This window comes from Aspergillus eucalypticola, assembly GCF_003184535.1.
Source record: "Aspergillus eucalypticola CBS 122712 chromosome Unknown BO83scaffold_24, whole genome shotgun sequence".
In the NCBI taxonomy this organism is placed as follows: domain Eukaryota; kingdom Fungi; phylum Ascomycota; class Eurotiomycetes; order Eurotiales; family Aspergillaceae; genus Aspergillus; species Aspergillus eucalypticola.
The window spans coordinates 468,557-491,396 of NW_020290298.1; the positions used below are offsets into that span (position 1 = coordinate 468,557).

A 22,840-nucleotide genomic window follows, 5' to 3' on the forward strand; every position below is an offset into this window, starting at 1 on the left:
CATTTGCTGAAAGTAGCCATTGTCTGGCCGCTTTTGGGTGGCCAAATCCACATGACGCGGCCTTACCCATTCGCTCTCATTGTAGGGATTCCCAATGTGTGGTCCATCGGGTACCTCCATCCACAGTCGGGAGCCCGTTTGTCGCACTTCCATTTGCCACTGTCAGGGTCCCGGTTCGGTGGGTAAACGTTTATCGTTTTGGCAGGCAGACAGAGGCAGTGTAAGGCCGCCCGTATCGCTGCTATCGATTGCTCTGATCTGGACCGAAGCGAAACTCTCCACTTGGCCCTTTCCGCCTTCGCTCGCCCTCTTCCCTTTCAATCCACCCCCCCCCAAACATCCTCCACGCATTCTGGTCTACACCCCCCTGAACAGACAATCGCTCTACGGACATTGTCTAGACTGTTACTTGCTTTCTTTCTTCTATATTCACTGCCTTTATTAATTTGGAGCGTCCATCCTCTATTCCTCGTTGCCAGCCATGGCAAGCCCAACTACTGGCTTCTCGTGCGCAACCCCCTGGTCCCTCCATGCTTGTACCTCTGATTCGCCTGGCTGACCTCATCGTGCCCGCAGGATAAACGTCAACGATCCCAGCTTGATCTCGCTGGTGAACAAGCTGCAGGATGTCTTTGCGACGGTTGGAGTAAGTCATCCACTCCCGTGGAGCTCTCCTGCATCGCAGCCCCTCCGCCGAACTGACACCGCCTGTTCCATTTAGGTTCAGAACCCCATCGATCTGCCTCAGATTGCCGTCGTTGGTTCGCAATCCAGTGGAAAGAGTTCCGTTTTAGAGAATATTGTTGGCCGGGATTTGTAAGTGGTTGACATGGTCCCTCCGTTTCTTGTCTGGTCGCAGCAGCCTAACCGGCGTTCTTGTCGTTGCCTAGCCTGCCTCGTGGTTCTGGAATTGTCACTCGGAGACCCCTCGTACTGCAGCTTATTAACAGGCCCGCTGGTTCGCAAACGAACGGTGTGAAGGAGGAGGCCCTGGAGACGACGGATAAGGAGGCCAACATAGACGAGTACGGCGAGTTTCTCCACATCCCCGGCCAGAAGTTCTACGATTTCAACAAGATCCGTGAGGAGATTGTGCGCGAAACTGAGTCCAAGGTCGGTCGCAATGCCGGTATCTCGCCCGCTCCTATCAACCTGCGAATCTACTCGCCTAATGTCTTGACCCTCACACTCGTCGACTTGCCCGGTTTGACCAAGGTCCCCGTGGGTGATCAGCCCAAGGATATCGAGCGTCAGATCCGTGACATGGTTTTGAAGTACATCAGCAAGCCGAACGCTATCATCCTGGCCGTCACTTCCGCTAACCAGGATTTGGCCAACTCGGATGGTCTGAAGCTGGCGCGGGAGGTCGACCCGGAGGGTCAACGCACGATCGGTGTGTTGACCAAGGTCGATTTGATGGACGAGGGTACCGATGTTGTGGATATTCTTGCAGGCAGGATTATCCCTCTGCGTCTGGGTTATGTTCCGGTCGTCAACCGTGGTCAGCGTGATATTGAGAACAAGCGGCCTATTGCATATGCCCTGGAGCACGAGAAGAACTTCTTCGAGGGTCACAAGGCTTATCGCAACAAGTCATCGTACTGCGGAACTCCCTATCTCGCCAGGAAATTGAACTTGGTACGTTTCTTTGACATTGTGGTCTGAGAACTTGAACTGACGTTGGTAGATCCTTATGATGCACATTAAGCAAACCCTTCCCGATATCAAAGCGCGCATTTCGTCCTCCCTTCAGAAGTACTCCTCGGAACTGTCACAGCTCGGTGACTCGATGCTCGGAAACAGCGCTAATATCGTCCTCAACATCATCACGGAGTTCAGCAACGAGTACCGCACAGTGTTGGAGGGAAGCAACCAGGAGCTGTCCAGTATCGAGCTGTCCGGCGGTGCGCGTATCAGCTTCGTGTTCCATGAGCTCTACTCCAACGGTATCAAGGCCGTCGACCCATTCGACCATGTGAAGGACATTGATATTCGCACCATCCTCTACAACTCCTCTGGTCCCTCACCGGCACTGTTTGTGGGCACCACTGCTTTCGAATTGATCGTGAAGCAGCAGATCAAGCGCTTGGAGGACCCTAGCTTGAAGTGTATATCTCTGGTCTACGACGAACTTGTTCGCATCCTGGGTCAGCTCCTGAACAAGTCGCTGTTCCGGCGGTACCCCATGCTGAAGGAGAAGTTCCACGCGGTTGTTATTGGCTTCTTCAAGAAGTCCATGGAGCCGACCAACAAGCTTGTGCGTGACCTGGTCAACATGGAGGCGTGCTACATCAACACGGGTCACCCTGATTTCTTGAACGGACACCGCGTAAGTGCCACTGATATGCTACAATATCTACGATGTACTGACTGAATAGGCTATGACTATCGTCAACGAGCGTCAAACTGCAGGCAAGCCGACTCAAGTGGACCCGAAGACCGGCAAGCCTCTGCCCCCGCGGGCGAACAGCCCGTCGGTTGAGGTTCCTGTGGACAACAGCAACTCCGGTGGATTCTTTGGCAGTTTCTGGGCTTCGAAGAACAAGAAGAAGATGGCTGCCATGGAGCCGCCACCGCCGACCCTGAAGGCGTCCGCCTCTTTGTCGGAGCGGGAGAGCGTGGAGGTTGAGGTCGTCAGTAAGTGCAGCGAAACTGCTCGATAAGAGGTTGGATACTAATGATCAACAGAGCTCCTGATTACCTCGTACTTTAACATCGTGAAGCGGACTATGATTGATATGGTGCCCAAGGCCATCATGTACACTCTCGTCCAGTATGTATCCTACGCCTTGTCCGCATGATCACCGCTAACCCCGTTTTAGGTTCACCAAGGACGAGATGCAGCGCGAGCTCCTCGAAAACATGTACCGCAACAGCGAGCTGGACGACCTGCTGAAGGAAAGCGACTACACGGTCCGCCGGCGGAAAGAGTGCCAGCAGATGGTGGAGAGCCTTTCCCGGGCCAGCGAGATCGTCAGCCAGGTTCAATAAGGGACGGCGTTGTTGGATGGTTAGTTTTGATCTATACACCCAGTTGCGTTCCCGTTCAGTGATATCATGCTGGGGCCTATATTATGGGGGTTCTGTCTCGGAGGAGTTTATGCCTTATGTTTATACTTTCTTCTGATGCCAGGGTTCCACGGCCGCATGTGGTAAGACTGGATGACAGGTTTGACCAAGATTTTCACGAATTTGTATCGCCTAATGATTGTGGATGATTGTGGTTTTTTCCCCTTTTAGAATTCAGACGGTTGCAGTTTAGCAGTCAGTGCCATGATGTATAGTAGTGCTGTGCGGCGATTCTTAGTACAATAAATATAGAGTAGTCATGAAACAAGCCGAATAGGAATTGGTTCACCAGATACTTTGACTGTTTCACTATACTCATGCACTCGGTATGACTGATGTGACAGCAGATTATCCCTGGAGCTACTATACCAGATCAGTTATTAGCGTGTAACACAGTGGATCCTATTCAGCTAAATGTATTCATTATGGACCAATAAGCTTTGTTGATTCTTCACCCATCACATACTACATCCTCTCCGTGCACTGTGAAATCCAGTATAGACATAGGGGCATTCCACGCCTAGGGGACACAATGCCGGGACTTGCCACTGGCACCTGCGTGAACAAGGAGATAGCCATCAAAGGAACGAAGTTTACTGACACTAAGCCGTAGGAAAGCTACTATAAGTTTCCCACGATGATGCGATGTAGGTGAAGCATCAGCAATTTAGGCAATATACTAATAGGTACCTCTACGCTGTGAAGGTATCTTAGCGTACTATGCACTATGATGGCCTTGAGAGTGATAAATGAGACAAAGATGAAGTGAATGAGATAAAGGAAGGGGAGTCATATTCACTGGGAACCCACCAGGGTGGACGGGGTAGAATGTGAACCAGAAGCTTCACTGTTTTCACCTAGTACTAATACTATCACACTTGTATCGACGTGATACTGGCCTGACGTGGCATGGCACCAAGGTAACCTAAGTAAGTCAGCCATCTCCCTCTTGAGTTCACTGCCTCTGACAATTGCTACTAAGATGTCTTACACCAGCTCGAATACCTATATATATATTCATCCTAGGTAATGTCCCTCGACATGAAATCACCAGAACAGTAATATAGTATATATCAGCAGGGCGCCAATGAGAATTCCATCTGCTGGAAAACATATCCTAACTTTCGGGATATTTTGGGCTTGGCTGCAGCGACCTAAGTAGTATGACTGGCTACATTGGAACTCATTATCAATTCATGTGAGAGTGCAGTTAGACAAGACTAACTACTACGTATAGGTCAGATGGTACCGTGAGACGTCTTATTGATCGGGTTATCGGCTACTTGGATGATGGTAGAGATATGATACATTGGAACAGTATCAGGAAGAATGGCCCATTTGGGTTCTATTTGCTACCACCAATGGTGGTCTTTCTATCCTGTTACTTTTGAGTAGCTCTCGCTGTGTTGTTTCGGATTTACTTGTGCTATAAAGCGGACATCAAGGATGGGTGGATGATGGTTTGATGGATGTTGCGAGTTTATGGGGATCGGTGCTCCCTCAAGGCGAAGGTCAATGAAGCGATCACAGGTGAAAATATTGAAAAGCTCCAGAAGCACTGCTTCGCTCGAAGAAGCAAGCAAGCAAGCAAGAGCGAAAGGAAAAGGACGCTGTAAACTTAGAGATAAACCTGTTCCGTCTCAGTCTATACTTTATATCTATTTACCTCTGATGCCGATACGTATAATACCACCCCTCTTTAGCCAAATCCTCCCTGACACGGTAATTCTCCTCCGCAATCCTCACCACCCCCATATCCATATCCACCACCATCACGCCCTCCTCATCCCCCATAGCACCCACGGTCCCCACAATGGGCAAACATACCCTCGACAGACCCAAGAACCGATCACTCTCGTCTTCCTTTCCCCTCGCCACATTGGCGAAGATAATCCCGCAGGTATTCTCGAAGCATCGCGCCGTGAGTGTCGTTTCAAGGAAGAGAGCTTCGGAGTTGGGGTTGTGTTGAAGAGCAGCGGGGGAGGCGTCGTATTTGCTCCCTATTCATTCGTAGAACAATCAGTATGAAGAACTATCTGATATTTAATGGGAAGACGGAGGATCTTACAATAAGTAGGTATAACCACAATCTCCGCCCCCTTACAGATTAATTCCCGGAATGCCTCCGGAAACGCCAAATCCCAGCAAATAAGCAACCCTACCTTGCCGATCGGCGTATCGAATACTTCATGCGGATCGCTCCCGGAAGAGGTGAGATACGGCCGCTCAGGATGCCAGATGTTCTTCTTGCGGTAGTGGCCTAGGATACTCCCGTCGTTGGAGATGAAGTAGGCGGCGTTGTAGAGGAGTGGTTGTTGTTGTTCTGTCGGGGAAGGACCGTGGTGTTCGACGATGGTGCCGGGGACAATGCAAATGTTGAGTTCACGGGCAAGAGATTGGTATGCTTCGAGGTACGGGGTTGTTTTGGAGGCGAGGGCAGTCCAGGTTGGGTTGGAGGGGGCCCAGCCGGTTAGGTGGTATCTGTTTTGTTTGGAGGGTTTCTTAGTGAGCGTGTAATTGATCAGGGAGGCAGCGGGAGTAGTACTCTGGAAGAACGGCCAGTTCGGCACCTTTTGATGCGGCATCACGGATGTAGGTGCATGCTGTTTGGTGGTTCTCGTCGATGGCGAGGTCCTGGGGTTGTTAGAATGAGGGGTGATTCGGGGTGAGGAAGAGGCATTGTGTACTTTGATGTTCCATTGAATGACGGCGACGCGGCGAGTTGGTGCCATTATGGTTTCAGATAATTGTGTGTATTACTTGATGCTTCGTGGGAATACCAGGGAGTGAAGGGGATGTTAAGCAATTGTCGAGTTGGAGATGGTGGGTCAGTGACACCCCCGCATGGTGTTGGAGTCGAAGCTGGACTGATAAGCTGTGATAACGTTACGAATTTTAAAGACTTCCGCTGTGCTGTCCATTCATATATTGATTACTACGGTGATAGTAGCCGGAATGAAAAAATAAAAAGGTTCATGTTGTAATTAAAGGTTTCTCAATCTATTTGGTTTGGCTAATCCCATAGTTGACATCCTAAGAAGTTGAGTATCGCGCGTCAAGATTGAGACGTCATAAAAAAGTTACATCAAGAAGCTCATGCCGAGGTATTGGTCAATACTTTGTACAAAAACAAATTATAAGCCAGGCACAAATGATTTCTGTAGCTGTCTGGGTGTAGGTTATTGAGCGCCCGATTGCACTTCATTGCCACAGAAAGGTATCTGCCATCGTCGCAATCATCTTATTCCACCCATACGGATGCAACGGATTTAAATGTATCAAATGTGGTTGAAATGAATCCCCCGCACATATCTCATCGAGGATGACGCCAGTCAGCTGATGGGTAACACAAGCAACCCAAAAGCGGGAAGTGAAATCATCGACAGGAACAGAATGGATCACACGGCGGCCTCGGATGACTCCTGCCAAGAAAAGGAAAAACGGCATGTGAGGAGCTGCCCGGTTTTGACATGGTCCACGCCCATATCCTCTGGTCACCTTTCCTAGATCACAACTCTTCAAGTTGAGACCTCTAATAAAATTAGAAGACATGGCGCCACTCCTTGCCGAGGAAGTCATCAAGCATTCCGCATACAACACCATCGATTATGACCTCACCGCCACAACCTCTGGATCATGTACCGTGGCGCAAAACAGGCGAGGAGGGCCCCTGAACATCAACTATGAGATCCATGGCAATGGCCCCGTGAAGCTCGTGGTAAGTATGAGCATATTCCATGACCCCCAATGTGCGGTAGTACTGACATTAATCGTAGTGGGTAATGGGTCTTAATGCAACGCTTAAGGACTGGAGGCGTCAGACCAAATACTTTGGTCACCAGCACGCTTCTAAATATTCATGTCTAGTCTTTGACAACCGTGGAGTTGGTCGGTCGGATAAACCGGTCGCCTATTACTCCACATCCGAGATGGCTCGAGATGTGGTGGACCTGGTCGCATCGCTGGGCTGGATCGATCTTGCTGCTCCTCCGAACCGATCGATTCATGTCATCGGTGCTAGCATGGGTGGCATGATCGCCCAAGAGATTGGAATGCTCATTCCCGATCGCTTATTGAGCCTGACCCTCTGCTGTACTGCTCCGCGATTGGTTCGGACAGGTCCATTCTTCGAAAATTTGCGTGAACGGGCGGGCATGTTCATCCCCCGCCATGTCGACATAGAGCTCGAGAGGATGGCAAGAAGCCTCTTCCCCGAGGACTTCCTGGCCGAACCAGATACGGAGTACGAGGACCCAGCGATGAACTTTCCGACCAAGCGTGATCGGTTTGCTGCTGGTATGCTGCATAAGCGTGCGGACACCGAAGCGCATACGAAGAAAGGATTCATGATGCAGGTGTTGGCTTGCTATTTCCATCACAAGTCAGCGGAGCAGCTCAAATCTCTGGGAGATAAAGTGGGAAGGGAGCGGATCTTCGTGTGCCATGGCACTAGAGACTTGATGCTGACGTTTCGTCACGGGGAAATAATACGCGAGGAGATCGGTGATGGCATCCAATGGAAGGTCTTTGAAGGCAGTGGCCATATGCTGGGCTGGGAGAGGGAGCACGAGCTGAACAAGATGCTTGAAGAGTTTGTGGATAGATGCACCTGAAGATACCTGCTGGGGTTCTTCAACAGATGTTACCATAGATGTGTGTATAATAGACCCAGCTGACCTTGACTGGACTGCCAGAGTGGATGCGTGAATGTAATCCTGGCTTGAAGGAGGTCGTATTCCAGGGGGCCGCGATGCTCGTGATCGAGGCGCCGCAGTCATCCGTTCCCCAGCCTAGGCTGACCATTCCAGGACCCTCCCGTCACGATGATGTATATAGAAAGCAAGCATGCCTGTCTAATCCCTTTAATCCTTCGCTCCTCATCCTTGAAAATGGAGCTCCAGAAGGGCCAGTACCATGCCGCAGGACCCGCCGACCTACGCTCTCCATGTCCGGTCCTTAACTCCCTTGCCAACCATGGCTACATCGCGCGCGACGGAAAATCCATCACCGCTGCAGAGTTGAAGTCGGCCATTCGATATATCGGACTAGGCCTAGACATAGCCTCTGTTCTCGTAAGCCGCGTCTTCCAAGTTCACTCCGACGACCCAAAACACGGACCACCAGGAAGCTCCCAAGTTGGGCTACGCGATCCAGGTCAAGTGAATCAAGACAGGATCCCCGTGCTCAACCTCAATCAAATCGGCCGTCCTCACGCGTTAGAACACGACGTCTCAATAACCCGTCAAGACCGCGCATTGGGCGACTGCATCCACCTAGACCCTAACCTATACAAACAGTTCCTTCGAACCGCAAAGGAAGGCAGGTTTCACACCACAGTCATGGGAAGGTATCGAAAGATCCGATATGATGAGCAGCAGAGGGACAATCCACACCTGCAATTTGGGAAGTTCGAACACTACGTTGCATGTTCTGAAGTGGCAGCTCTGCGAAGTGTCTTTGGGAAGGGTGTCACGAAGGGCATTCCGGATGACTATGTGCGTGCTGTCTTTGGCGAAGAGCGTCTGCCGTACGATGAGGGTTGGAGTCCACGACGGCTCAAGGTGTATTTTCCAGAGGCACTAGCGATGTTGTTAGTCATTTCGCACTATGCTTGGCCGTGGTGAACGCTAGACTGGGCTGCATGGCGCTATTGGGGTGCAGGTTCGCTTGGCGGGATTTGCGATAGGAATTGCATAGCCGAGTGGTTTTGCGAGATGATTTTTTTATGTGCGATGCTGATCAAAGATGAAATGTTGGGTTTATTAGGCTGACAGCGGGCGCGCTATTGTCATGTGTGCTTTTTGGGGTCGGTAATCAGTAATGTTCAAATTCTGGCCCCAATTGAAGATTATCGTGATTTATTGATTGATTGTGTTCCTACTGAGTACAATATAATAGACCGCATCATATCCTAGCTTTGGTATGTCTGGCATCTCTCACAATAGTCTTTGTATCTTTGTCCACAGAAGGCTTGTTTCATCTTCCCCTCATTTGGCTGCATTTCTGTCTCGGTTCACTGTTGGGGCCGCCCGTGTCACTAAATTTAGAACAGATGACAGGTCGCCATCACATCTTCACTTCATGAGCTGACGATGTCCTATATAATTATTTCAAACAGGATGTCTTTTCTATCTAGAGCTGCTATATGTCATAGCAACTCCTTGAGTGTCTGTCATGATCATGATGGTGACTAAGCTGCTGGACAGGGTCCAGGGGTCACCTTCCCAACTGAGACAAGCGTCGTCAGGGACCGTGCAAACAGAACATACGCTGCTGGTTCTGGAAATATCCCCAGACAACGCAATGGTTCCTTGCCTATCGATGATCCAACATTGAGCTGCAGAGACAGCCAGAGTTATTTCCTAAGACCAGCCATCACATTGATTGGTCCTTGTCTTGGTGTTACTGTTTTCCTCTCAACATACTGCACAGTTGTGGACGCAACCTCCGCATATAGAATTGCTCCAAGATTACTTCCCGGTTGCGACTGCTGATTGCCTAATCAGGCCATGATCGTTTGAGGTAACGCCAGTCTGACTCGCAGATCTTTATGACACCATCCCGCCCGACGACTTCATTTTCATCTCCTCAACTTTCTCGTTGTCAATCCTATTAGCTACATACATTCGTTTACTGGGAAGATAGGTGGATACACACCGTTTTACTATAATTTATATCGCTTTCTCCGTTTCTATCTGTCCGATAAGCTTTGGCCATCATGGCCGATAAGCAATACTATACACCCGGCACTGAATACAGCAGGTATGGGGGCGCCACCAGTCAGCTTCCCAAATTAGACGATGATCTCGGTCATGCAGGGCCACCCCCTCCGCCAGGATCCGGACAGTTTATACCTCCGCAGCGGACGGTCGCGCAGTATTCCTGGTACGACCCTCGCGGCTGGTCGCTACGAAAAAAGTTGATCATCGCAGCCGTCATTATTGTCATCATCATTGCAGTCGTTGTTGGTGCAGTGGAAGGGACGAAAAAGAAAAGCTATCCCGACTATTCCAAGCTCGATTACAAGCTGGTGGACACATATTCGGGCAACTCGTTTTTTGATCGCTTCAACTATTATTCTGACGAGGACCCCACTGATGGGTTTGTCCAGTATGGTTTTCCCAATCCTTGACTCATTAGTATCAACTAACGCTGTATAGATATGTCAATCAGTCAACATCAAACTCCTTGAATCTGACCTATGTTGGCGAAGACTCCGTTGTGCTCAAAGTGGATACATCCAACAAGAATGCAACCAAAGGGAGACAGTCTGTGCGTCTGGAATCAAAAACAAGCTACGATAGTGGACTCTTCATCTTCGACATCATCCACACGCCTTACGGCTGTGGCCTGTGGCCAGCACTGTGGTTAACCGATACCTACAATTGGCCGGAGAACGGGGAGATTGACGTGGTTGAGACGAATAACCTGGCCACCGAGGGAAATGCCGTTACATTGCATACAACCAGCGGTTGTAAAATGAATGTCAAGCGGAAGGAAACCGGTACGCCAAATTACGTGACCTGCGACAACAGCACGCATAGCAACGCTGGATGTGGCGTACAAGGCCCGCCAAGAACGTACGGACAAGAGATGAATGAGAATGGCGGCGGGGTAAGTCTTTTAATTACACATGAGTCATACAATGTATGATATTGACGGCAATAGGTTTACGCCCTGGAGCTACGGGATGCCGGAATCCGAGCTTGGTTTTTCTCACGAGATTCCATCCCCGACGACATTTCGAACTCGAGCGGCACGCCAGACCCATCGACATGGGGGACTGCATTGGCTGACTTTCCCAATACTCATTGCGATATACCATCTCACTTCAAAAATCAAAGTATCATTGCCAACATCGATCTCTGTGGACAGCTCGGTGGTAACAAGGCATTCTATACGGAACAGTATCACTGCCCGGGCACATGCGAAAGTTTTGTTCGCAGCAACCCTGGCAACTTCACTCAGGCGTACTGGGAGTTTGCAAGCTTCAAAGTATATCAGGCTAGTTAGATAATTGGCTGAGTATAGAGATCTCTTGTGTTCGTTTCTTTGTTGGCTACGTTATAGTTTGTATCGAGAATGAGGTAATGGCTGATGCGCATGGCTGGAATGGCGATTGCTGATCCTGAATAGATAGAGGGAGACATGACAGTTACGAACCTCCAATAAGATTGTTTTCATATTCATAATAGAGATTAGAGAATAATACAGGCACACTTTGTTTAGGACTTAGGTAACTATCGATCGGTGTACACCGTTTCCTTGTAAACATAATCTCACAAAGCCGGAGAGCCAAGTGATGTTCAACATGGAATTTCTCAAACTTAACAATAGCGTTTTCCAATAGTATAAGCGGAGTCGCAAGCATCTCGAGCACATCAAAGGCTAGGCAAGCTTATTACACCTAAAGATGAGTCTTAGATATTTCGTAGTGGTTTATCTATAAGACGCAGTCTCTCTTATATAGCAACCGCAGCATACGAAGCGGCGCTTGCTCATAGTCAGCCACAATGGTGTGCAGACCAAAAAAACACAACTCAGTTTCGAACCACATTTCCTTTCGGAACATCCAAGTCAATACCAGCTTGAAGAGTACAAATACACATCTGAGTGTGTAGCAGTAATCAATCGGATACTATATACCACACTCTTTAATATACCTTTCGCGGTAGCGATAGTACTAGACCCTTTCTTCAACCACTTATAGCGAGGCATGCTATACTACTTTATTAGCTAAATTATTCCACTAAGCCTAAGCAGGAGCTTACCTTAGTAGTAGTTATTTTTCCCACGTGTCTCTTTGGGTCCGTTGATCCGCTGATTGGTACCTATCAATCTCGCTAACATTCAGAGTTAATTAGCCTCGATACTCTCTCTAGTCAGTAAGCGAACTAAATGGACTGGTGGAAATGCATTCGAAAGCTACAACCCTCAATATGAGCATCTAGAAACTCATGTATAGTGTAATATAACTACATGCTGAGAGAACATGTCCCCGTTCATACACCGCCATTTTATGTAGATATCCCCGACTAAGGAAATAGTATCCATGTAGTTTTCATACATGCTTTTTCTTTGAAATGTTTAAATATCGAGGAAAAAAGCCTTTCTAGTGCAAGGAGTTAGTAGTTAGAAGGTATTCGATGATGCATACCTGCATGCATGAACATGCAACCACGGCGGCTGAGTTGATCGGCTTTGCATATGGCGTGATGGGTGTCCGAAGTTTGACATTTCATGTCCGAGCGTGGTGTTCGCTGTATACCGACATTCATACTCATGACTTAGTGCTTATTGCCTCGTCTGGGAATAGCTTTTAGCATAGCTTTTACTGGGGGGGATGGATGAAGAAGTAGTTATGGTGGCGACAGTCAATGCATCTTGCTTGATGGAACTGTAGTGGATGTGGGGAATCTGGTGTAGACGGTGCAGTCTATATTACTCGACTAGGCCTGAGGCTATGTATAATATTGGGGACATGGGTCTTGCTCTTGTGACTGCTCGAAATATACACTAGACAGTGTAGGTATTGTCAAGTTTGAAGGAAGAGAGGTGTGTAAGAGCAATATAGTAAGGTTGGAAAGGTACTTTAACATATTAAGCGACGTTATATGATAACAAACATCCCTAAGCTCCCTTTGCACAAATATACAGTAAATTTGTTCAACTTTATAGTATACATCCAAGGCTTATCCAAACAGTTCTCTTAAATCAACATAGTGACTACTTTCTCTGCAAACACACTGCTTCACAATGTAATTACCAACAAAATAAAACTAAGCTTAAATTACTATTGAGAATAGTAACCTTTTCTTGATCATCATTACATTAGAATCCTGCATTCATCATAAACTATGAACAATATCCACAAACTATCCATCCAAATTCAAAGACCTACTGCACAGTCATCACACATACACTATTAACACAATGAAAAACAACATACAACAAACTGCAACTTCATCAAACCATACCCACTAACACATGCAACTCCTCCAATAGTAGCTATCCACTCATGCATACAGTACACAAAAAATTAGTTATGCCGACCCGAACCCGACGAACCCGGTTACTTGTAACTACTCCGTATAAGATAATTAATCCAAGTCAAAGATCTACTTATGTAAAAACCCAAACTATGGAAAGAAGCAAACAAATCACAAAATAAAAATTATAATAATAATAAGGTTACATCTGCAAGATATATTTATCCCCGTATCATATTTGCTTATTTTTGGCCGTGGGAACCTGATTCGTGATGTGTCGACGGGGGACGCGTCATCGCGGTCCGGTGGGCATCGGGGACTCACCAGAATGGATTTTGGGGGTATATTTGGGGAGAATGAGGGTGGGAGAGTCTGGTGCCGTATTGAAAGTGGGTATTGAGGTATTCCTTTTGTGGATATTGGATATTTTGGTGGTTGTTTGAAGGTGGAGATGGGGAAGAGATATTGGGCTTGGTTGATTAGGGGGTGGGTGTATACTCACTCCTTGCTCATGATGAAGGGACTATAGAGTTTGGAGTACTGCATATGTCTCTGTTAGGCATCTCCTTCATCGTATGAGGCAGAAAAGCTATAATATACATACGATATAGCAGGTATACTGCTTATGAGCTACTGGATTCGCCACTGCCCATCACCACCCTACCTACCTGCCAGGTACCATCTCTCTCCGATCTAGTCATCTCTTACGTTACGTACAGCAGCCACAGACGGACAACTACTGCAGGAACGCGCCTCCCTCAAGGTTTTCATCGTCAGGGGTAAAAGAAGCTTGAAGGAGCCACACCATGTGCTGGACGCGTGTCGACCTCTGTCTGCAGATTACTTACTTGACTTGGCTTTTGGTGGTGGTGAGGGATCTCATTTACCCCTGCAGGATGCATGAGACTTGTCTTTTCTCTTTGGACGTAGTACCATGGATAGGTGAGTGCTATTCTTGTCTCTTGATCTTGTGTGGTGGATTTGGATCGGATGTTGATATGGTATACTTTGATAGGGGTTCGTAGAAAGTGACAATTGAGTTCGAGTAATTGATGTGTCCCTTGCTTGGGTGTCTGTGCTGTGTGTGCTTAAAATAGATGAGATGGGTGATGCTGTGTGTATTGATTGATCAGGAGGGTTTGTGGTTTGTGATTAGTTATTGGTTGATAATTGTTCCCTTATATGTTCTCTTTCTTGTGGGCTGGATCTGGCTGCCTGTCTTGCTTAATGTTGTGTCGTGTGACAGGTTAGTATGGCCACGGAGGACGGATGGCTTACGCCGTGGCTGTTTTTAAGGGAAAAAAAAAAGGGGAATAGTTAACGTAGTTACGTTGTGGTTTATATGAACAACATAAGAAAAACTTGATATCTGGTCTGTATACTTCAGTTGGTTGCGGGTGAGATAGCCGTTCTCTATTCCAGCAGCGGACATAGCATGGATGCCAGTTATCTCCGGCAGCAATCTGGGTGGTCGCAATACTAGCCATCTCAGATCCCGTCGATCGATTGTTACGCCCCAAAAACAAGATCGCTGCAAAGTCTCTTGTAAAGTCAAATCGAAAACATGTCCAATTCTTTTCTGCCTTTTACTCACCCCTCTAACTCTCTCTCTCTTTCTCTCTCTTCAAAGTTCTCCCCTCTTTCTCCTGAGAGGAAAATTTCCGGAAACGCAAACACGATACGCCCAACTGCGCCCATCCCGCAAGCCATACCGCCGATGTTGTTTTCGGAGAATAGCTAAAACCCTCCACAGTTCCCCACCGCGACACTATCATATGAGAAAAGGTCCATGCATGTAATGGAGGAACGGCCATTATCCACCGCGGAAAAACCGTCCCATCCGCTGCCGTCCCTGGAACGAGTGGGAGAGCCTCCAGAAGACGCAATCCGTACTTATCGTTGCAACTCCTGCTTGCGATGGGGAATAGTCACCACCATTAAGGCACTTGGGTAATTTCCGCATCGCATGTAATCAAGTATCGCAATGCGTTGTTCACCGCAACCCGGTCTGACTCCGTGAGATTCGGTGAGAAGTTCTCCGTCAGTACTAGTCTTCTTCGTAGCTGCATGCGGTCATCATTACTTCTTCCTGGGCCTCCTTGCAGCGATTAGCAGAAAAAAACACGAGAGCGAATCCTCCAGAACAAAAACCAAAGAAAAAGAAAAAAAGAAGAAAAAAAAAAAAAAAAGATAAATTTTCGCATAGCTAGTCTTGGTTCTTTGTTCGAATCTGACAACCCAGCAAACATTAATAATTATTGCGCATATAGACCAGGTTCCGTGTTGCTTGCTATCATCGCGTTCTCTCCTCTCTATTTTCTCCCATCCGCCGTGACTTGGACCAGTCACGACATCCTTAGCGCAGGTCGCACCATCAACCGACTGGCCATCTCAGGAGTACCACCACAACTCCCAGAACTCTCCTCGTGAGACGATCATGGTACCGTCTGATCTCAAAATCTGGTCAGTTCTCGGCACATGGCAACTGCAACCACTGGGACGGCATTCGGGAAGAGGAGGAGGAGAACCAAGAGGAGGGGAGCCCCCTGGATTACATAATGGGGATCGCAAGGCTGCGAGATTTCTAGCAACGTTGAACGACGAAATCTTAGTCGACGGCTGTGCAATTAATTCACTTAGATCGATCCAACAGATGCAAAAATACCCAAGCAGTGGATGGAGTAATCCTGGTGATGATATGCAAGGGGGGAGGCGGAGTTGGCTTCGACGTGGTAGCAACGCAACAACTTATTGTCGTCTCCAACGGCACTCATTCTTCATCTACTCCGTACTGCGGTTGTCTTTAGCAAGCGGAGACATTAATCGGAGGATCCTCGAGATAGTCTAGCAGAGAAGTAGTGACAAGACGCTACTGCTCTTATTCGACAGACTAGATGACCCCCATGAATCATCAGATCTGGGGATCCCCATCACGACATTCCGATGTAAATGGCAAGCTTCGAGGTGGCTCCGCCCATGCTCACGGACTCCCAAATGGATGACCGAGTCCTATTGGGCAGGGAGGTCCATGATCGACCGATGGCCTTCCGAAATGCCTGGGAGGCGCCCACTAGGCCGAGCTCTGGGCGAGACTAAGGAGACTAACTCGACCAAATTTCCCCTTCAGCCCGTCATCTGTATGCAGACATCCAATCACCGGGTGCGGAGAGCCCGGTTGCTTTACCTCCAAGTTGTGGCCTTTGGCACACACTCACTCTCACACACCATGCCTATAGTGCGCTTTGATTGACACGTCAGGCCAAGCATTTGTGGGGGTGAGGATGTGGCCGGGAATGAGTGGATGACGCTATGATGGTGAAAGGGGAGATGGGGGGAAGGACTGCCAGGGCAGACTAAGAGGCTGATTGTAGTACTTTGTTTACTACTTGATTGAAGCCACACATTCTTGTCCATGTTAAGAGTTGACACGGGTGAGGCGGCCCGAGGATAACCACTGTACCCAAAATTTATAGTGAGGGCCATTTATTGCCTCGTTTACTCGGGACCAACCAACCCACTCATCCAGGGGACTCTCCTGAATGGTCCAAGTAGATTCTTGCTTCTTCGAGACCCGAAATCCGAGGTCAACCACTTCTCGGACGCAGCGAGCCTGAGGAGTCATGGGGTCCCAAAAGGGTAATGTGATGAAGACCAGCCGATCGATCAGGTGCCTAACATTAAGGATATACTCTAAACTTTGCCTAGCCCGTAATATTTTCTTCTAGTTATTTATTTATTTTTTTTTATTTCTTTTATGGGGTGTTCTTTTATTATGCATTATTTCGTATTTGCTTTTTCAGTTCCTCGCTACGACGAACGCGGGGGAAATCTTGCAGTTGTCTTGGTTGCTCTCTCTCTCTGATAGTGGCTTTGTTCCGTTGCCTGATTTTCCTCCCCCCCCCCCGTAACCGACGGATTAGGTCTGGCCGGTTCTCAACCCTGCCCTGGATCCATCGGGGCATTCAGCCACAGGCTCCACGTCGATGCGAACAATCGGCATTAGAAATGAGCCATATACTACATCCCATGGAGCACTGTCGTCACTAACAACTAGTCGCTTCGACTAAAGTTAAAGCTATTTCCGAAGGCGTGATTGGTTTGGGCCGCTGCAGCAAGGGAGTCGACACCTACTGTCGCTCGACTTTAGTCTACCTCATTTACGAGAATGACCCGAAGGTCAATGCATGCGTAAGCTCAGCTGGATCTCTAGCGTGGCCCTTACTTGCAAGGCTACTACCTTTTCTGCAAGCATTGTACTGACAGGCCCGATGTATACCGGCCGAACTATTTGTACATAAAGGGCCCTTCCCTCGACTGACAATGTATCCTGGCTGAATTGAAAACAGCAATTCCTTTTCTCTTCCTCCATTCCCCTTTACCCTCCTCTTCCTTTTCCTTCTTTTCCCTTTTGGAGGATTCCCCCTTAGCCGCTATGCTTTCGTTTGTCTTGCTTCTCTGTGTAGCGTTGGTCAACGCCTACTCAGACCCGGGTGCATGCTCGGGAAGCTGCTGGGCTCACGATCCTAATGTCATTCGCCGTGTGTCGGACGGAACCTACTTTCGTTTCTCGACAGGAAATGGCATCCATATCTCCTCTGCCAGTGCTATCACTGGTCCCTGGACCGATCTCGGGTATGCACTGCCTAACGGATCTATCGTTCCAGTGGGCAATGCCTCCAACCTTTGGGTATGACAACTGACAACCCCTTGACATTACCCCTGCCATCTGCAGTTCTGACATTCCTGCAGGCTCCGGACGTACACTACGTAGATGGCACCTACTACATGTACTATGCTAGCTCTACTCTGGGCAGTCGGTCTTCCACCATTGGAGTTGCAACCTCCACCACCCTGGAAGCCGACTCCTGGACCGACCATGGCGAGATCGGTGTCACCTCGTCGTCGTCCACTCCCTACAACGCCATTGACCCCAACTGGATCACCATTGGCAGCACTCCCTACCTTCAGTTCGGCTCCTACTGGCAAGGCCTCTACCAGGTGGAGATGACCGACTCCCTTACCGCCAGCAGCAGCAGCCCCACCAACTTGGCCTACAACGCATCGGGTAACCATGCCATCGAGGCTTCTTACATGTACGAGTACGGAGGCTACTACTACCTCACCTTCTCGTCCGGCAAGGCTCAGGGATACACGACCTCCCTGCCTGCCCAGGGCGATGAGTACCGCATTGTCGTTTGCCGATCCAAGACTGGAACGGGTAACTTTGTAAGTGCCATACCTGATCATCAATATTCAAGGAAATAAAGCAAATGCTAATTCCACCTGCAGGTCGACAAGGACGGCGTTTCATGCCTCAACAGCGGCGGAACCACCGTTCTGGCCAGCCACGACTATGTCTACGGCCCTGGTGGACAGTAAGTTGCCCCCTATCATTACTCCCCTGTCTTTGTAGCTTGTCACACATCAAAAGAGAAGCTTGCTAACAGCGATCAATTGCAGGGGTATCATCAACACCACCAGCCACGGTATTGTCGTCTACTACCACTATGCCGACAAGAACATTGGCCTGGCTGTCGACGAATACCAGTTCGGCTGGAACACGCTCACCTGGACTGATGGGTGGCCTGTTGTGGCTTGATTTCATTCTTTCTTCTATATATACATACATATATTCTGCCGGCGGTCCAGAAATGGACTCGGCATTATTTGCATGATGATACCTGCGTTCGATTGTACTTAGCTAATTACGTTAATTCGTAATGTTTTATATTGCGATTTAATATATACATATTGAGACTGAATTTTCTTTTGAAATAAGGGTAGAATGTCTGTAGGGAAAATGAAGCGTCTCGGATAAGAATGTCAACAATAGGAATCACTACTGGAAGGGGCGACATATTCCTTATCCTTATCCCTCCCCCTTCAACATTCTCCATCTTCCATCTCAATCTCCACAAAAAGCAAAAATGCTCGCCCCGTTAAGAAGCCCAGGCAACAAAACAAACATAACATACCAACCCTGCGGACCGCACCTAAACTCAATTGTGGAACAATCGAATTTCTCGGTATTTCTACCCGAAGAATTTAATTTACTACTTCCACATTACTGTGCACATAACCATTGCCACCCAACTCAAACAAACAAATCACCCACATACTGATTCATTTAACACACAATGTGGGGAGAAAAAATGATGGCTCAAATTCTGCATTCAAGCTAGCCAAGCTGTCAATTCCACTGTCACTGAGCACGGACACATGCTGCAATTTTCCGCGTCTGAGACATCTGTTTGTCGTGTGGCGCTGCCATCCCTGTCGGGGACACAGGAAGGATGGGACAAGCTGCAGCTAGTCTAGTCTAGTCTACTCTGGTTTAGCTGCAGGGGCAAACTGGCCGTTTCTGACAGGTGTGATCTGATGGGTGGACTGGGGGGATCCTTGTCGTTGGTGCTGCGTGGTGGAGGTTGATTTTGTTTGTTGGTGAGATGTTGGGTTGAGATTTTGTGTGTGGCCTTGGAGCCTGGATTGTGGTGCATGATTTTCGTTTGCTTTGGTGGGAGGGAGGGTGGTCTGATGTTTAGTCTGGACTGATCTTGGGGGTTTTGGGTGCTATGATGATGATTGTGATGGCGGTTCTGGTAAAGAGGGATGGTAGATGAAGCTATGTTGGACGTCTATATATATGCGTAGCTTCATCTTCGAAAATGATTGTCGACAAGTCAGTTCTCCTTTTTACTTCTCGTCGTATATATAATATATATCATGATTCTCTGGTTTATCATTCTCTCTGAGTTGATGACACTCGCGTTATACATGTCTGTTTAAAGTCACCGGCGACATACGCATCGTGGCACAATCTCTATACTATGTAGATCTGCCGACGATTGCTCTACCACTCCTCGCTCTCCCTCATGCGATCTTGGTGGATGTCTTGAAGCTGCCAGCAGGCAGGGTAGCAGCCTCGTTATTGCAGCTCTGGTGTGGAATCTAGCACAATGGCAAAGGCTCAGTAGCTAAGATCGATGGCAGAATCAGTCTTCTTAACAGTCATCTTAAGAGACATCGGGGGTGGCACACTTGGACCCGGTGTTTAAGCAGGTCTATGTATCACTGGCGAGGAGTTCAACTCCGTCTTTGCTTCTAAGGGTGCCATTTTCAACTACTCTATACCCATGGCTTCTCGGTCCATTGTGGTGGACAGTCATTGTCTCTCATCATTTGTTTTCTTCACATTCCGCTAGACGGAACTTTGATTGTTCCCAAAATGTATATCATGGTGGTAGTTTTGTGCACGGTGTGTTGAGGCTCTGGTTCACGCAGGGTCTGTTGTGGAGCTTGATGCTGTCAGTGCTTAATCCATCCTCTGTTCGGACACATTACCCACGTCATGTTCTTTTGTTATATACTGCTTTGTTACTGGTTGTTCCCCAATCTCTCGTCTTCATTTCGTTAACCAAAATTGACAGCCAACATTGCTATATATGTATATCTTTCTTATATTTTCTTTCCTATCCTTCATCATGACTCTAGAGCCCATAGCAGCTGCAGTGGGCGGGGTTGTTCGCATGAGAAGAGCCAAGATATGGACGAAACCTGATAATGGTGTATTCCACGTACATGGGATTTGATATAGGAGTTCATCTGATATGAGCTGTCTTCCAACGTGGTAAGTCCATACCCATCAAACTCAGAGACTGCAAACTAACAGTCTATGATAGACGTAAACAACAAACTGTGCGGTCCAACAACTGACATCATTGTTCTTCGTGCATTGGCAGTGTGGCTTTTCTGCAATCACGAATTTTCAAAATGCCCGATGCTGTTGTTCCGTCTGCGGAACTGGATTCACTGGGGGATCGGATAATATCAGGCTGACTCTACCAAGTCCTTGTCAGTAGACAACGCCGAGCAGGCACATCATGTCTTGTCCTTTAGCGAGGGTATCGTCCTACATCAAAATACCGCTCGACGCCTTCTCGGTTGGCTTTCTCAATGAGCCTGTGGCGTAATAACATGATAGCCTTGCCAATGTGTTTGCTTGGAATACATCTGGATGCTCAATGCACTCTGCTCTCTTTCCTGTGGTGTGGCCCGACTACAGAACCGATTGACCTAGACACAACTCAACTGAGCTTGTATATTCTGCCCGCTTGATCCCGCTCCTCTGCGCCGCTCGAGTATGGCTAGGGCTGCCGAGGAAATATCGAGTCAATTTTCGACGAAGCAACACCGACAAGTTAGTTACGTCGAAGTTCAGTCTGCGTTGTGTGGACTCCAATCATGATGGACTCCGAAGTCAGCTGTACTGGTCCTCTTGAGCTACCCCTTCCATCTCACCTCTCTCTGCTTCATCATACCTCATCTCCAGTAAGACCTATCCCCTCACTCTTCTTTATTTACAATCCGAATCCTTGCCTCTTACCCTGCTTACTTCCTCCTCATACAGAGCTCACTCTTAAGGCTTCTTCCTCCTCTGGCTCTTTGCTTCCTCTTATTCTACCTGCTCTCTTCTGGCTTACTTGCATCTGCTTTCATCAATCTTACTTTATCATCTTACTCACGCGTCTCTCCGGACAATTTAGCTCGTGTTTACTTACTTCGTGCCCTGCTTGAGTATTCTTCCTACCCAACGCGGAGTAAGGCTGCTTTTCCTGCTGTGTGACGTTGCTTACTAATGAAGCTCCCTCTTCCAGAGACTCTCACACAACCAAGACCGACGACCTGATTTCAAAATCAGCGGGCGATGACCTGGCTGTATCTGTAGACTTCCCAGCTGGTGTGAACAACGTCGAGATGGATGACGTCGGTGAGCAGTCTGAGATGCTGGATTCATCTGCTGGCGCGGAAACCGGACTGTGGGTCAATGATACTGGCCTTGAGCAAGACACCGAGATTGTGGATAATGAGAGTTCTCACAACGAGGACGAGGAGGAAGAGCTGGAGGACTCCTACGTTCCAATTTCCTGGCGTGAGGATGACACGGTCCCTCAGCCGGATACGCCCCCCTTTGCAGGCTTCTGTAAGGTGGTCCTCGCCGTAGAGCGAGCCTCCCAGCCGGAATCCAGTATGTATTCCCATGCCCCTCCCCCTCGCCGGACCAGCCTAACCAGGCTCGTCCGATCCTACCGTTCGAACCACTAATCCTTGGACCCGATGATAGGTTCGACGACCCCGCCGTATGAGCTCCTGGGTGATACTCAGGACTACGGTCATCCTCATGTCCTTGAGGCCGAGTAAAGTGACCGAGTTACAATCTTCACTACTCTAATCCCTACCGTCAATTCCCCTGGTTGTGATAGTAACAGCGAACCTGATGCGCAAGTGGTGTAGGCATCCGCTCAAGATGGCTTCTTGCATGTACCTCAGGCGACATATTGGGGGAACTACCGTGAGCTGCAGCGGGCTATGCCACACCAGACATTACGGCTGCCTATGACTTGGGTTGAACATTTGGGGTCATCGGTCAAGCTAGTGGCTATCCTATGCTTTGGAAAATCTGCAGCTTGCACATCACCTGTCTGATCCTCTACGAATGGCCGGTGCTACATATTCAGGAACTCAACAATGTGCTTTGAAGTCATTGAGATGGCGGTGGGACATCTATTTGCGTTTGTGATGTAGGCAGAGGGACGATGGCGTTGTTCCTCTTCTTATGTGACATCTCCTGCATTGACTATGTCTGTGTTCAGTTCTGTTGGTTGGCTGAGAGTACGACTGTGCGGCCTTGGAGGGAGAATGCCAGCACATAGCAATCGGCGAAGTGGATATTGGGTTGGGCAGCGCCGGTGAGACTGCAGTTCATGGGAAACTGATCACGTCGA

The 22,840-nt window shown here is 48.4% G+C and overlaps 8 protein-coding genes across 8 annotated transcripts; 7 read left to right on the top strand and 1 right to left on the bottom strand.

Annotated features, from left to right (window-relative positions):
* The first annotated feature begins 114 nt into the window (after positions 1 to 114).
* BO83DRAFT_381032 (dynamin-like GTPase vpsA) lies at positions 115 to 3,338 on the top strand. Its single transcript, XM_025531891.1, has 8 exons — positions 115 to 507; positions 577 to 646; positions 722 to 816; positions 891 to 1,638; positions 1,688 to 2,329; positions 2,379 to 2,637; positions 2,689 to 2,773; positions 2,823 to 3,338. The coding sequence occupies exons 1-8, from the start codon at positions 482 to 484 to the stop codon at positions 2,989 to 2,991; spliced, it is 2,094 nt and encodes a 697-aa protein (XP_025385144.1). The 5' UTR covers positions 115 to 481; the 3' UTR covers positions 2,992 to 3,338.
* Positions 3,339 to 4,731: 1,393 nt separating this feature from the next.
* BO83DRAFT_439917 (carbon-nitrogen hydrolase family protein) lies at positions 4,732 to 5,907 on the bottom strand (the record flags this gene model as incomplete). The annotated part of the gene is made up of 4 exons (XM_025536214.1): positions 5,757 to 5,907; positions 5,615 to 5,703; positions 5,138 to 5,550; positions 4,732 to 5,069 (listed from the first exon to the last, which is right to left on the bottom strand). Exons 1-4 carry the CDS (start codon positions 5,799 to 5,801, stop codon positions 4,732 to 4,734), a joined length of 885 nt encoding a protein of 294 aa, XP_025385145.1. The 5' UTR covers positions 5,802 to 5,907.
* Positions 5,908 to 6,619: 712 nt separating this feature from the next.
* Positions 6,620 to 7,682, top strand: BO83DRAFT_319889 (alpha/beta fold hydrolase; the record flags this gene model as incomplete). Its single annotated transcript, XM_025527795.1, has 2 exons — positions 6,620 to 6,787; positions 6,846 to 7,682. 2 exons carry the CDS (start codon positions 6,620 to 6,622, stop codon positions 7,680 to 7,682), a joined length of 1,005 nt encoding a protein of 334 aa, XP_025385146.1.
* Positions 7,683 to 7,958: 276 nt separating this feature from the next.
* On the top strand, positions 7,959 to 8,693 carry BO83DRAFT_430021 (putative peroxidase; the record flags this gene model as incomplete). Its single annotated transcript, XM_025535498.1, has 1 exon — positions 7,959 to 8,693. One exon carries the CDS (start codon positions 7,959 to 7,961, stop codon positions 8,691 to 8,693), a length of 735 nt encoding a protein of 244 aa, XP_025385147.1.
* A 903-nt stretch (positions 8,694 to 9,596) lies between these two features.
* On the top strand, positions 9,597 to 11,108 carry BO83DRAFT_108940 (glycoside hydrolase family 16 protein). The gene is made up of 3 exons (XM_025525916.1): positions 9,597 to 10,179; positions 10,230 to 10,683; positions 10,738 to 11,108. Exons 1-3 carry the CDS (start codon positions 9,788 to 9,790, stop codon positions 11,080 to 11,082), a joined length of 1,191 nt encoding a protein of 396 aa, XP_025385148.1. The 5' UTR covers positions 9,597 to 9,787; the 3' UTR covers positions 11,083 to 11,108.
* Positions 11,109 to 16,110: 5,002 nt separating this feature from the next.
* Positions 16,111 to 17,318, top strand: BO83DRAFT_401512 (uncharacterized protein; the record flags this gene model as incomplete). The annotated part of the gene is made up of 4 exons (XM_025533468.1): positions 16,111 to 16,195; positions 16,532 to 16,694; positions 16,979 to 17,037; positions 17,128 to 17,318. 4 exons carry the CDS (start codon positions 16,111 to 16,113, stop codon positions 17,316 to 17,318), a joined length of 498 nt encoding a protein of 165 aa, XP_025385149.1.
* Positions 17,319 to 17,490: 172 nt separating this feature from the next.
* On the top strand, positions 17,491 to 18,657 carry BO83DRAFT_430023 (arabinan endo-1,5-alpha-L-arabinosidase; the record flags this gene model as incomplete). Its single annotated transcript, XM_025535499.1, has 4 exons — positions 17,491 to 17,745; positions 17,808 to 18,284; positions 18,348 to 18,433; positions 18,519 to 18,657. 4 exons carry the CDS (start codon positions 17,491 to 17,493, stop codon positions 18,655 to 18,657), a joined length of 957 nt encoding a protein of 318 aa, XP_025385150.1.
* Positions 18,658 to 21,299: 2,642 nt separating this feature from the next.
* On the top strand, positions 21,300 to 22,256 carry BO83DRAFT_391678 (uncharacterized protein; the record flags this gene model as incomplete). The annotated part of the gene is made up of 4 exons (XM_025532910.1): positions 21,300 to 21,386; positions 21,466 to 21,655; positions 21,700 to 22,083; positions 22,180 to 22,256. 4 exons carry the CDS (start codon positions 21,300 to 21,302, stop codon positions 22,254 to 22,256), a joined length of 738 nt encoding a protein of 245 aa, XP_025385151.1.
* Between the last annotated feature and the right edge of the window lie 584 nt (positions 22,257 to 22,840).